Below are 12,625 nucleotides of genomic sequence, written 5' to 3' on the forward strand. Positions count from 1 at the left end.
GGCGCAGACTGGGGTAGAGCTCGGGCTGCAAAGAAATCTGGACGCGGAAAAGCAGCGGCGGCGCGGACCGGCCGCGAGCCGGGACCCCGGAGAGAGGAAGGAGCCCGGGCATGGTGTGGTGAGGGGTGGGCCCCGGCAGCCAGAGGGAGAAAAGGAGAGCGAACTTACTTTTTCCTGAGGTGCAAGAAGGTTCCGGCGCACTCTGCCCGGGCCCGTAGCAGATTCCCAAGCACTCACCGTCCCTCAAATCTGTCCCGACTGCCCGCCCGGGACAGGGGATGCATGGAAAAGCAAAGACAGGCACAGCGGACAGTGGCACCTTTCCGGGGCTAAAGCCTCGGGAGAGTCTGGGACTTCGCCGCTCTCTATACAAAAGAAAAGCCAGATTCTCAAAAATCTCAAGAGAGAAATAATGATTTTTAAAAATCTTTTTTTTTCTTTCTTTCACTTTTAACAAACCGTGTGCCAGGAGAAAAAATAAAAACTAAATGAGCGATTGCTCAGGACACTGTCTACAAATTGTGAAATCCCCTGTTTAAAAATATTTTCCCCAAGGCCAACCCCACGACTGGTCAGCCCTCTGCTTCTTCCTGAAAAATCACAACAAAAACAATAGGAAATGCAGCCACGGTCCTGGGAAGTAGGAGTAGCCGTGAGGCCCAGGGAACCCACTGCGGCCGAAACTGCCATGCTCTTCCTTTCTCTTTAACCAAAAAATAAAAAAGATAATAAGAAGAAGTAAAACCTTTTAATACATCAAATATACGGAATTTTAATCTTTAAAGCGATACATTGTCTATTATTTTAGTACATGACGTAAACCTTACTTGTCCCCTTCTCAGCGGGTGGACTTAAAAATTAAAAATAGTTGTGTTCCTTTTAAAGAACAAAATAAGGCAAATGAGGTTTTGGAATAAAATTGTTTTTCCTTTTTTTTTTGTTTTCTTCCAGAATACATACAAAAAAATACCCATTCTCTTTCGATGGTATACACCTTAAAAATAATTGCAATTTGAAATCAGAGCTGACAAATTGTGACTTGTTTTGTTTTGTTTTTTCATTTTTTGTAACAAACATGCATGTAAATTTGTGTTTCAATCAGACATTAAATAAGAACGTACAATACAATAATAGCAATTTTAAAGTAACATTAAAGAGAAGACCTCTAGTTCTGTGGCGGTTTTGTATTTATTTATAATCTACAAGGGACGGGAGGGTTTGTTTTCCACATTTTTACCCTCAAGATTTAATTTTTTTTTTTTTTTTACCCCTCCTCCTTTTTACCTACGGAGCTCAAACTAAATAATGCACTTTTGAACCACGGGTCCGCTTGGAGCTAACATAAATAAATACCAGTGTCCACCGATGCAGTCCTCAGATGAACACTTTCTCAATTAATTTTTCCTTCTTTTTCTATAAAAAGTCAAATGATATTTTTTCAACTTTTATAAAGTTTGGGTGGGTGGGGAGGTGAGAGGTGGGGGAAAAGGGAGTTTCCCACCGGGTCTCGGTCGCTGTTTTGGGTAGATAGATATGGTATATATATTTTTCCTTTCCTGGCCCGGGTCATCCCCACGCGCGAGTGACAGTAGCCTCTGCCCTGTTTCCACCCCTCCCTCGGCTCCTCCCTCCCCTCTGCTCTTCTCTCTCCCTCGCTAGCCCTCCCCACCGCCTTCACTGATACCCCAGCGCCGAGGCCGTGGTCAGTCTCTGTCCGTAGAGGGCGTAGGGGGAGTAGTAGGGTCCGGTGGCGGCGGGCACAGGCACAGGAGCGCCGGGTGTGGGGAGCGGGCTCTTGGAGTAGGGGTGGTAGCGGCTGCTGAGTCCCAGCGCGTGGTGGGGGCTGCGCAGCGCCAGCGTCCCGGGACTGCCCGGAGCGCCCGACGTGGGGATGTGCATGTGGCAAGCCATGGCGGCCGCTGCGGCGCTGGCCAGGGACGATGAGCTGGGGTAGCCCGACAGCAGTTTGTCTGTCCCGGGGAAGGCCGTATGGGTCCGCAAGTGGCTCAGCAGCTCTTCGGAAGTGGCGAAGCGCTTGTCGCAGGGCCCGTTGGCCGACACCCAGTTGCAGATGTGGGGGAGCGGGTCGTTAGGGAGCATGAAGCCGTAGGGGTAGAGGGGGTGGCCGGCCAGGGAGGGCGGCGTGGCGCCGGCAGCGGCGGCAGCTGTTAGCGATGAGTGTACGCCGTGCAGCGGGTGCGTAGGGTACACCAGCGGGTATCCTGACTTGAGCGCCGCGGCCGCCGCGGCCGGATCGTGAGCGCACGAAGCGCTGGCTGCCGCCGCCCCTGCCAGGTGGCTGGCGCAATGGTAGCTGAGGCAGTACGGGTCCCGGCACAAGCTGGCTGTCATCACGGATGGCGGCGACGCCCCGGCCAAAGGGCTGGAGCCGGCCGGCTTACTGCAGCCCAGAGAGCCCGCCGCGGCCGCCGCCAGTTGTGCCCCCACCAGGCTGCCCGGCTTGGTAGGGTCAAGTGCCACGCCGTGTGGCAGGAACTGGGGCGGGTAGCCCGCGTAGGCCCCAGCCAGGCTGCCTGGGTAGGTCATGCCCGCCGGAGGCAGAGGGAACACTGTCTGGCCCGGCTTGTAGGGCGATACCGGGGCCACCAGCCCAGAGCCCAGTACCGAGGAGGAGGTGGGCGCGCTGGGGCCCGAACCGGAGCTGGAGCCGGATGAGCCGCCGCAGTCTGAGCCTAGAGTCTTGCCCCCGGGGCCCCCATCTGGGTGCTGGTTAACGTCCACATTAATCCCTCCGCCGCAGCTAATCCGGCCGTGCGCCAACCCCGTGGGTCCCCCTTCGGCCGAGGTGCCCCCGGAACCTTTGCTGCTGCCACCGCCGCCGCCCACGTCGGGATCCTTCTTGTCGTCCTTGCCCTCCGGGCCGCCCCCGGCCGAAGGCAGCATGCCTCCCGGCGAGCAGGCCGAGGCACTGGAACTTGGGCTGCCTGTCCTGGGCGTGAATGGCTGGCAGGTGGCGCTCGGTACCCGGAATCCGGACTTCTCTGCTGAAACCCCCCCGCCGCCGCCCCCGCCACCACCGCCTCCGCCGCCGCCGCCTCCCGGCTCCTTCTTATCCGAGCCGGGTTTGGAGTACGGCTTGAAACTCGACTTGTCCTCCACGCCGATGTCGCTCAGCTTGAGGGGGCCAGACTTTGCGTCCTTGTCGCCCCCGGTGCCGCTGCCGGCACCGCCCGCGCCGCCCCCATTGGAGGCGACAGAGGAGAGTTTGGAAGAGGGCGAGGGGTCGGGCTTCCCGATCTGTGAGCATGTTTGCGCCAACAGCGCCAGCGGGCTCTTCTTGGCATCAAGCTGCGGGGTCAGACGTGGGGTTGGGGGTGGCACAAAGAGAAAGAAGGGGAAACCCTTTAGAATCCTGGCTTCTAGGGATCAAACGCCCTTCCGCAATCGCCAGTGAAGACCCTCCCAGCTCTAGGGGCAATTCTAGACAGCACGACTTCACCTCCCCCAAGACGGACGAACAGACAGACACACAGACTCGCCCTTGAGAAAGGCCGCTGCCTCCCTCTTATCCCACCAAATCAACGTATTTCCTGACCTCTCTAAACGCTGTGTATTTAAAAATACTCACTAAATGCTTTTGTTTCTGACTCCTAGACCCCAAACTACACACACACACACACACACACACACACCACTTATTTATATCCCCAATTCTTCAGAGTAAGGGCTTGGGCAGTTGGCGCCTTAGAGGCTGTGTACAGATACCAGCTTCTGGGGAACCTTAAGACTGCGACTTTGGAACCGCATTTCGGACTTCCGCCCGTCTTCCAGGCCGAAAGTGAGGGGGCCTGGGTCGGGGTTGGGGCTTTAATACCAAAGAGAGAAATAAGTTTTGGTTGCTTTGTCCCTTAGCATTCACACCCCATTCTACCTCCTACCCCCTTTCCGCCCTAGTTTTTACGATTTGGGAGCACTATGCTCTCCCCCATCCCGGAGCTGAATCACTCTGACCACCCCCCACCCCCCCACCCCCGATCCCGAGAGAAAGAAATCCCGTGGAGCGGCAGCCAGGGTGGTGGTCCTAGCGCGATCCGGGGAGAGGGTCCTTACCTCGATGGGGCTAACGGGAGTAGAAGGCAGGGGCTGCAGGTACTCGGGGTGCAAAATGTGGCCAGTCCGTGCCGTCAGCATCTTCAGCACCTTGATGGGCAGGCGGTTAGCCTGGCGGAGAGGGTCAGAGGGGGGCACAGCGTGCACAAAAGGCTTGGTGCTGCCGGCCGGGGACGAGCCTTGGCCGGGGCTGGAGCTATTTCCAGAGAGCGCGCTGGTCCAGGCAGGGTCCGCACTGCTGCCGCCGCCGCCGCCTCCGCCGCCGCTGTGCTTACTGCTTCTTAGGGCAGAAAGCGAGGGCGCTGTGCTCATGACCCACCCGCACGCATGGGAGCAGCGGGGGGAGGGCTCCGTGAGGCGTGGGGCGGGCTCCGGGCTGCGCGCTCGCCGGGAAAGCAGAAGCAGTAGGAGGAGGAGGAGCTGGCGCGGCGGCCACGGGCACCCAGCGCGCCTTCTCGGCGCCTGGAGCTAGAAGCGAATAATCCTGGGTGGCCAGCAGCGGTGCCGTGGCCAAGCGGGAGGAGCCGGTCGGACTGTGGGAGTGCCGGGTGGCTCGCCGTGTCCGCCTCGGGCTGTGCCCTGCGCTGCGCACTCGCGACCCGGCGCTGGCGCTGCGCTTGGCGATGTGAGCCGCTGCCTGTCCAGCCGGGGCTCTGGCGAGGAAACTCACTTCAAAAGCAGCTGCACCGAGGGGGAGATTAAAGCCTTTGCCGCCTTCCAATCAAATGGGAGCCCGAGGTGATTGGAGGGTCAAGGGGATGTGACGCGTCCCGCGCCGCCGCCGCCGCCGCCGCCAGGACTCTCAGCGCTGGTTTTAATGGGCAGCTCCTTCTTCACCGCCTCCCTCCCGCGTGTCCCCTCCCTCGATTTCGCTCCGAGGACGAGCTGGACATTTATTCTGCGTTTGCTATGTGCCGCCTCCCTCTTTTTTCTTCCTCGTCGTCCTTCCTTTCCGTGGCTCGAAAATAAACTGAAATCTTTTTTTGCAGGAGGGTGCGTATGAGGATCAGATTGAAGGGATGACCAGAAGGAGCAATGGCGGGAGTCTGGACAACGGCCGGACTTTCACCTCCAGGGGCGCACAGGGGACCCACACACCAAATATTGTCTCGCTCAGTAATTGAAATCTCTCGCGGCGCGGCCGCCAGGGTAAGGAAAGGTGCGGAGAGGGTGACGGAGGAAGTGCGCCCGCCCGCTTTGATTCCCCGAGATTCGGCAGCGGAGAAACCAGAAGCTAGGTGGGCAGCGGAGGCGGCGGCGGCTGTTCTCCCGGCTGTGCGCGGGGCTCCCAGCCCTTCCCAGCCACGTGACTCCCGGGGACGCGCAGATTGGGGCTGGAGCGGGGGTCACATGTTTCCTCTGTTTCACACTCAGTCTTCTCCTCCACTCCCCGCCCCCCCATTCTTACTCTCCCCTGCTACCCTCTCTCCTCCTCTCCCCCTCTCTTCAGTTCTTTGGGCATCCCCACCCCTCCATCAATTGTCAATGTTCCTCGACCGCAATCAATCAGTTATTTGTCAGCTCTTGTCAATCCGCCAGTGATTTATGTCAGCTTTTGTTGCTGATTACAAGGCGGGTGCGACTTGAAGGAAAAAGAGTGAGGAAGAGAGAGATGGAGAGTAAGGAAGAGACCAAGGGGGACCCAGCGGAGGGGGAAAGAGGAGCAGCCTCCTGGGATGGGGTGGGGGGTGGCTCTAAGAAAAAGAATGAAAGAGAGGAGAAGAGGCTTTCGGTGTCAGGAAAATGAATAGTGAGAGTAAAGCGCGCAGGTGTGCCCAGGGCGCTGAGAGGGCTGCTCAGGCCTGAGGTGTGCGCCTCTCCCCTTACACCTTTCTACTTCTGGGACTTCGGTCCTTTGGGGCCGCGGTGGGAGGAGCTGCCCCGGGTACTTAAGACGGGCGGCGGAGACGTCTAAGATGGGAAATATTTTTGTCCCCAGGATAGTCCCTCGGGAGCATGAGGATGTCAGGCTGCCAGCCTGCCGCGGACCCAACCCTTCGTAGTGCCCAGACCCCAAACACAGAATTCATTCTGACAGGCACACCACAACGCAGTATTGAGTCCTGAAGGTCAATGGTGGGGTACCTCCTCCCCGACTTACGCCTTTGACCTCCCTTCGGATCGCGGCTAGGGCTGAGAGGCTGCGAAGAGGCCTGGCCATGGGTGTACGGTGGAGACATCTCCAGCTGAGTCAGATCCCCTCTCCAAACCTCTCCGACCCTGCTGTATCCCCGCAGGCTGGGTAGCCGGGGTTACTCTGGGCTGCTCACTCGAATTTATGGGAACGCCAAGCCGGGACTGACCTGCGTGGAGAAAGCAGAGGGAAGAAGAGAGAGCGGGAGGGGGCGGCTGCCTGTAGGAACTTGGGTCTTCCAGGGAAGCGGAGCGGGACTGCCGCGTTCCCCTCGATTTGCACCGTCACTCCGGCGGTTTGGAAGGAAGAGGGGAGGCGCTGTGCCTGCCTCTGTGTACCTGAAGCTGGGTGCACAAGTGTGTACGGACGTCTGCGCCGCTGTATGAGTTGTCAGGGCTTTGGCAGCGTCCGGAGCGAATTCGGAGGTCGCCTCCAGAAACTCGCAGAAAACGGGAAGGGGGCAAGAGGAGGACACAACCCCTTCCTCGGAAGGACTTGGACGACTTTGAATTTCCCCTCCCCCACTTTTCCGCCCCAGCTCTTCTTTTGTTGTCAAGTCCTTTGATAAATGGTAGGGTAGGGAGCGCGGGGAGCCAGGAGCCAGTCTGTACCCGCGCGGGGGGCAGGGCCGGGTCTGGCGACCCGGTTTCCTTCCGCGCTGAGCCCCGTACCGCGGGGGCCGAGTCTGGGACCTGCCCTCCGCAGGCTAGCCCTCTCCTCTCTCACCACCCCGTGCCCTCCCCCCGCCTTTTTTGTCTCTCTTCCACTCCACACAGGTACCGAGAACTTTCTGGGGTGAGTTTTAGAATTTTCTCATAGGCATTCTTTTCCTGTGTTTTAATCTTATCCCTTGATTCTTTAGGTTGGTAAACTTGATGAGATTGTAACTTGACTAAAAATAATTTGGAGAAGAGGGAAGTGTGTATTTTGGGCTGCTCTTCGTCGGTGTGCGTGCCTGCGTGTGTATAGGTGTTAAGAACACACCTGCGGTCAAGGGGATTTGGTATCTGCCTGTGCGGAGGTGAGGAAGGTGAGTCCGTGAGACGGTGGTGAGGCCACACCCGAAGTTGTGAAGGTTGTCCGAATAATCTTTGGGGAGCGAGTCTCAGATGCCCGTTTCTGAGGGCAGGACAGTCCTAAGCTGTCTCTGCAGGGCAGCGTGTGGGGGAGGCCGCCTGTATCCTGCGGGTATGTTAGTGTCTGTGTCATTGAGCGCGCCGCTGTCGAGGTGCCGGCCGGGATCAACTGTGGAGCTCCCAGCTCCGCGAGCACAGCCGTGGGTCGCGCGTCGCCGCAGACTCCACGCGAGGCCTGGACACTGAATGCTGGGAGCGGCGGCCAGAAGTGGAGGTGATAGCGGGCGTCTTCTTTTGCAGCCCCCCTCCCCGCCCCGGCCCCGACAGAGCCCAGTCTCCAGGCTCAGTTCTTTCCCTCTCCCGGAATTCCAGCAGCTTTCTCTTCACATCGGGCGGTTCAGGGGTGGCAACCCCCGCACCTAAATCCTGGGGGAACCAGAGAGTGGGCCCCGCGTGCCCCAGAATGGGCGTGCCTCGGTGTGGCTGCACAAGCTCGCAGGCCTGCGCGGTGCGGCGCGCGCGAGCGGGTCGTGGTCCGCATGCGTTCGCTCTTTGCAAACCCCAACTCGGAAGGTCCGAGCGCATGGGGGCGCCTGGGGGCCTGCACGTCCCCGGCTTTCGGGAGGCGCCAGCTTGCGAGCCTGCGCACCTCGCCCGGGAGGCCAAATCCCTGAAGGCTTTGCAGGCCTTGCGGGTGGGGGAGTTATTAATTACTCCGCACTAGGCCTAAAGCCTCCAACCCCAGCGGCGGTTGGCGTGGATGTCCTGCGGATTTTATTTGCACACAGTGTAAATGATTTGTTTTCTCTAAAAAAGGAGTGGGCATGGCAGATATTTGAGGAGGGGGTGGGAGGAGAAGGAAGGCGAGAGAGCTGAGGGAAAAAGTTTGAAAATGCCTTGAACTATTCACTGTCGAGATGGCTAATCAGTATTGAGGCCGGAGGGCAGGCGGGCCGCCTTTCACCGCCGCTTCCCTTTCATCTCGGGCTCGGCGGAGGCGCTCAATTAAAAGCCTATCAGTTTGTAAGTAAATCAACGCCTATCAGAGTTGTCACATCAAACAAAACGATTATTATTGCAGCCCGCCTCCCCTATTAATCTCCCTCGAAGATAATCCGCCTGACAGGTCAGGCCTGGCGAGCTGGAAAGCCTGGCCCAGAGCGCCCAAACAGTCCGGGACTGGCGCGCGCCCCTGGGGGCCTCCCCACCGCGGTCCCGCCCCGCCTTGTAGTCCCCCGGGAGGGGGGAGAGTAGGAGCTGGCGGAGGCCGCTGGTCCCAGGCCCGCCCCTCCGGACTGGGAGCCGGGCCCAGATTCGCAGGGCTGGTGAGGGACGGTCTCGGGCGGCCCTCACCTCTTCTCCGGTGGCACCGGGCCTGCCGGAGCCACGGTCCGGCCTGGTCCCAGCGCCTCGCCACGGCCTGTACTCTTTTTGGCTCGCCTGTCCTGACTTTCCAACCCCCAACCCCTTCTCTTTTTTGTTTTCTCACCCGCTTCTTTCTAGACTATTTATTTATTTATTTATTTATTTATTTTCCTCCTCTTCCTTTCCCCCTTTTCCTGTTTGATGGGGAAGACGGGGAATATTTCCTATTCTCTCTCCCTCTTCTCGGTATACCGTATATACCACTTCGGCGCAATCACACTTTCTGAAGCAGGGCATTCTCAGGGCCCGGGTTATTTCTCTGCGTCAAGGCTGCCTCAGGAGTGTGTGCAATTCCCAGGAACTCCTGACAAAGTCCTGTCTGATTTCTACCCAGGCAGAGGCCCTCAGAAGCTCTGCGACTGTTTTAAGGGTTGGGGGCGTTTGGAGGGGTGAGAAGAAAGGACCACAGCAATGTGATGCTTGGACGGTTGCAAGCGCCCTATTCTGGAATAAGTATTTGGCCTTGGAGTTTCACAGCTGCAACGGCGCCGATCTTGCTCTTGTTGCTGCCTGAGCTTTGCAAATATGTGGAGGAGACCCTCGAGGCATCTGGGCTTCAACTTTGAGGATGTGAGGGGGTGCCTAACACCTAATAAGTAAATGTAGTCAGATAATCACTTCTATGCCTTCAAACGGGTGCTCCCCGGGCCGGGTGGGGCCCAGATTCGACACGGAGGAGAAATCATGGCCTTCTCCGGTGTCCTCCAGCTTTGCGCTTGGAGACACCTCGGAGCCAAGCGCAACCTGTCCTTTTCCGCGCTATTGCTCCGGATTGATAGGCCCAAATGGCCACTACCTGAACCCGGTGGAGCTGGGATTGTGGGGTCGTTGAAGTAGCTAAGGGGGAAAAGTCTGCGGGCATGACCTTAGGTCCTGTTACCCTAAATGGCACTTTCAGCACCTGGTTAAGTCGCCCTCTCCGGGCTTGTATCCGGGAGAACCTCAGGGAAGACAGTGTTGGGCATCTGGGCCGAGCCTCTTCCAGTTGTCACAGCGTGGTCTGAGGTTGAGGTTATCGAATACAGCCTATCTCAGCATGCTCCGTGTCCAGAGCTGCAGGACCCGTGGCTCCCACCCCGGGTTCTCGAAAGCCCCCCTAATTGTGCACACCTTACACAGCTGACCTGGTAGTAATATTTATTTCCATACCCGGAAATATTGTAGCGATGCAGTTCAATTATCTGTGTGACTGCTCTTCTTAAATGTATTTATTTCGCCTCTCCCACGCCGCAGATTATTTAAAGAGGTACACATAGTGCACCCTTCAACCTAGCAAAACTCACTCTGGTTATAGGAAATATTCGCTGTGTGGTTATTTGGACACAAGGCTATCTCAAGTCCGAATTGCACTCAAGCAGGAGCTGTTTAAAAAAAAGAAAAAAGAACTTGTTCTAGAATTTTTCCAACTTAACTGTATGAGCACACACCAAGAATTTAATAATATTTTATATCCCTCTATAGATCTAAATATTCAAATATTATATTACATCTCCCTGAAACAGGAAGCGATCTTCCGTTCACACTGGACGTGGAGCTGTTTGTATAATGTTCATCTCCCTGCACTTACACATGAATCTTGATCTAATAAATTCAACCTTGTCATTTTTAGAATCGACGGGATTTCTCTGCGGTTTGCGCTGCCTGTATCCGAATAAATTGAGCTTGCAGGCATCCGGCAGGAAACGGCTCCCGGTTGGAGAGTACGCCGACGCATCGGCCCAGCACGGGACGCGAGGTGGCTCCTGGTGATTGTGTGGCTGTAGGTCCGGCCTCCGAAGGAGGCTGGACTATCAGCGCACTCAGGCCGGGAGCGGCCCCTGGCTGCCCGGCAGTGCCCGGCAGCCCCCACTTCTGGTGGTTCTTCGGGAACCTGCCCGGCCGAGTCCGCCCGCGGCGAAAACTGAAAGCAAATTCCGCGGCAAATGAAGCCCAAACTTTCTTCGACGCAACTTTGCCACAGGGATTCGGTGGCGACTTAGGACGGCGCGCTGGTCTGTGCGCGTGCAAGGTGGGGGTGGTGGGCGAAGAAAGCTTGGGGCGGCCGAGCCTGGCCCTAGACGAAACACTAGGGAAGGCACCTCCCCTTCCTTATTTCTCGCCAACTCCTCGGCCCCAGTCCGTAAAAATAGTTTCCAATGTGTGGCGGACGCCCAGGATGTGTTTGTGGGGATCGCACCAGAGAGAAGGAAGCTTTGTTAAAGTTGCAGAAAGAGCTTTGCCCAGAAGCGTCCGCCCTGCAGGGCTCAAGAAAGCTGAGGACCAGCTCGCCTCCCCGGGGGTGGAATGCCTAGAAATCGGCTTGGGGAGACCCCAGCCCAGTCCTCTCCCCTCACCTCGAACTCGCGCATAAATAACCTTCCGCAGTCTGCGCTGGAAACTCACAAGCGCGGCGCCGCGGTTGGCTGGCGAGGCTGGGACGCTGAGCCGGCCCGCAAGGCCGCTTCTAGGCGCGCTCAGTTCCCGCCCCTAAGAGAAGCTTGCACCGAGGTGAGAGAACGAGTGTGCTTTCAGCTCCTGCTCGGCTGTGTAGACCATCACCGCCGAACTCCCAACTCCCTGGAGCTGGCGCTTCCCCCCTGGGAGCGGCAGACTTGGGCGGCTGGCTAGGGCGCAAAGTGCGCGCGCGGGCCGGCGCGGGGATGGGGGGCGGCTGCCGGTCTCTCCGCGGGGCCTGTCGCCGGGCCGGCCGCGGCGGGTGAGTGATGAGGGCAGAGAAGGGCGCCCATAAATCGCGGGTGTCAGGGCGAAAAACTCTCTTTATTGTCTGCGTGATGGATGGGCCCGGGGACGAGACACCAAATACTTCGTATCGCCTTTAAATGGGAACACATTTTCCGCGGCCATAATTCATGTTTTTTAAATAGAAAGTTTGAAATGTTGCCTATATTTCACCGGCCCTGACATATTTATGAATCGCTCCCTGCATGCAAATATCATTATTTAAAGCGCCGGGGAGAGCTCGGGGGGAAGGGAGGAGGCATGGCCCCCGTGGCGTGGGGGTGGTGAACGGGGGAAATGCGGATGGAGGGGGGTGCATCTCCCTAAAGTGCGGACAATGAGGCGCGGGGGAAATCCTTATACGGAAGCCGAGCGCACTGGGGGATCCACTCCCGTCGCTGGACCGAGCACTGCCGCTTCGGGAAGTTTGAGCCGCTTGGGTCCGTGGACAGGCCCCCGGCCCCTGCGGGAAGACCCGGGGGTCCTTTTACGTCCCTCTCCGAGGCCCTGATCCGAGTCAAAGACACCTTTCCCAAGGAAAAAAAAAATGTGTTTTTTTTTTAAATAAAATAATTTAACAAACGCAAATAATAGCAGCAATCCAACACGTTTCGTGTTCTTTGCATTTGCATTGATTTTATTGATTTTCATTCTGCCAACCTCAGACTGTGCGCGTCCGGGAGGAGCACTGTCAGACCCCAGTCACTGCAGAGAGTGGGTGGGGGATAACCCTCCGGAGCGGCATCCCAGACTCCACCAACTCACCACCTCCCAGGCACAACAGAGCCTGCGCAAGACGCGGGGACACAAATGATCCGGCTCCCAAGCTCTGGGGGCTTCAGTCCCGCCCCCTCTGCTTCCCCAGTGCAATGCAGTGCTCCTAGGGTCCACGTCCATCCACCCCGAGCCCCACTGTGAATACAATCGCTTTGGAAAAAAGCTGGGCACGTGCCGTCAGCCTCTCCCTTGCCCGTCCAGCCAGGGAGGCACCTACACCTTCGTCCTCAGTAGCCGATTCTTTACCTGTGCGGTTCCCTGCGGCGCCTGCGGCCGCGCTGGTAACAGAGGAATGAAAAGGAGGACGGGGGAGTGAGAGGGACAGAGCACAGCCCGAGACAGCCAGGTACGCAGACCCGGGTCCTCCTCTTCCGACCAAGCGTTGGGGGCCCTAACCGAACTCCCTCTAGGAGCCGAATTGCGC

At 57.7% G+C, this 12,625-nt stretch overlaps 1 protein-coding gene and 2 long non-coding RNA genes across 3 annotated transcripts; 1 reads left to right on the forward strand and 2 right to left on the reverse strand.

Moving 5' to 3' along the window:
- Nucleotides 1-729: 729 nt before the first annotated feature.
- On the reverse strand, nucleotides 730-5,042 carry ZNF503 (zinc finger protein 503). Its single transcript, XM_082717605.1, has 2 exons — nucleotides 4,072-5,042; nucleotides 730-3,309 (listed from the first exon to the last, which is right to left on the reverse strand). Exons 1-2 carry the CDS (start codon nucleotides 4,381-4,383, stop codon nucleotides 1,675-1,677), a joined length of 1,947 nt encoding a protein of 648 aa, XP_082573731.1. The 5' UTR covers nucleotides 4,384-5,042; the 3' UTR covers nucleotides 730-1,674.
- Nucleotides 4,974-12,029, forward strand: LOC309856423. Its single transcript, XR_014307199.1, has 2 exons — nucleotides 4,974-5,064; nucleotides 10,316-12,029. It is a non-coding gene; the product is annotated as an uncharacterized lncRNA (long non-coding RNA).
- On the reverse strand, nucleotides 6,104-6,997 carry LOC309856430. The gene is made up of 2 exons (XR_014307204.1): nucleotides 6,544-6,997; nucleotides 6,104-6,374 (listed from the first exon to the last, which is right to left on the reverse strand). It is a non-coding gene; the product is annotated as an uncharacterized lncRNA (long non-coding RNA).
- Nucleotides 12,030-12,625: the final 596 nt, after the last annotated feature.

Source organism: Mustela nivalis (genome assembly GCF_964662115.1).
Source record: "Mustela nivalis genome assembly, chromosome: 2".
Lineage (NCBI taxonomy): Eukaryota > Metazoa > Chordata > Mammalia > Carnivora > Mustelidae > Mustela > Mustela nivalis.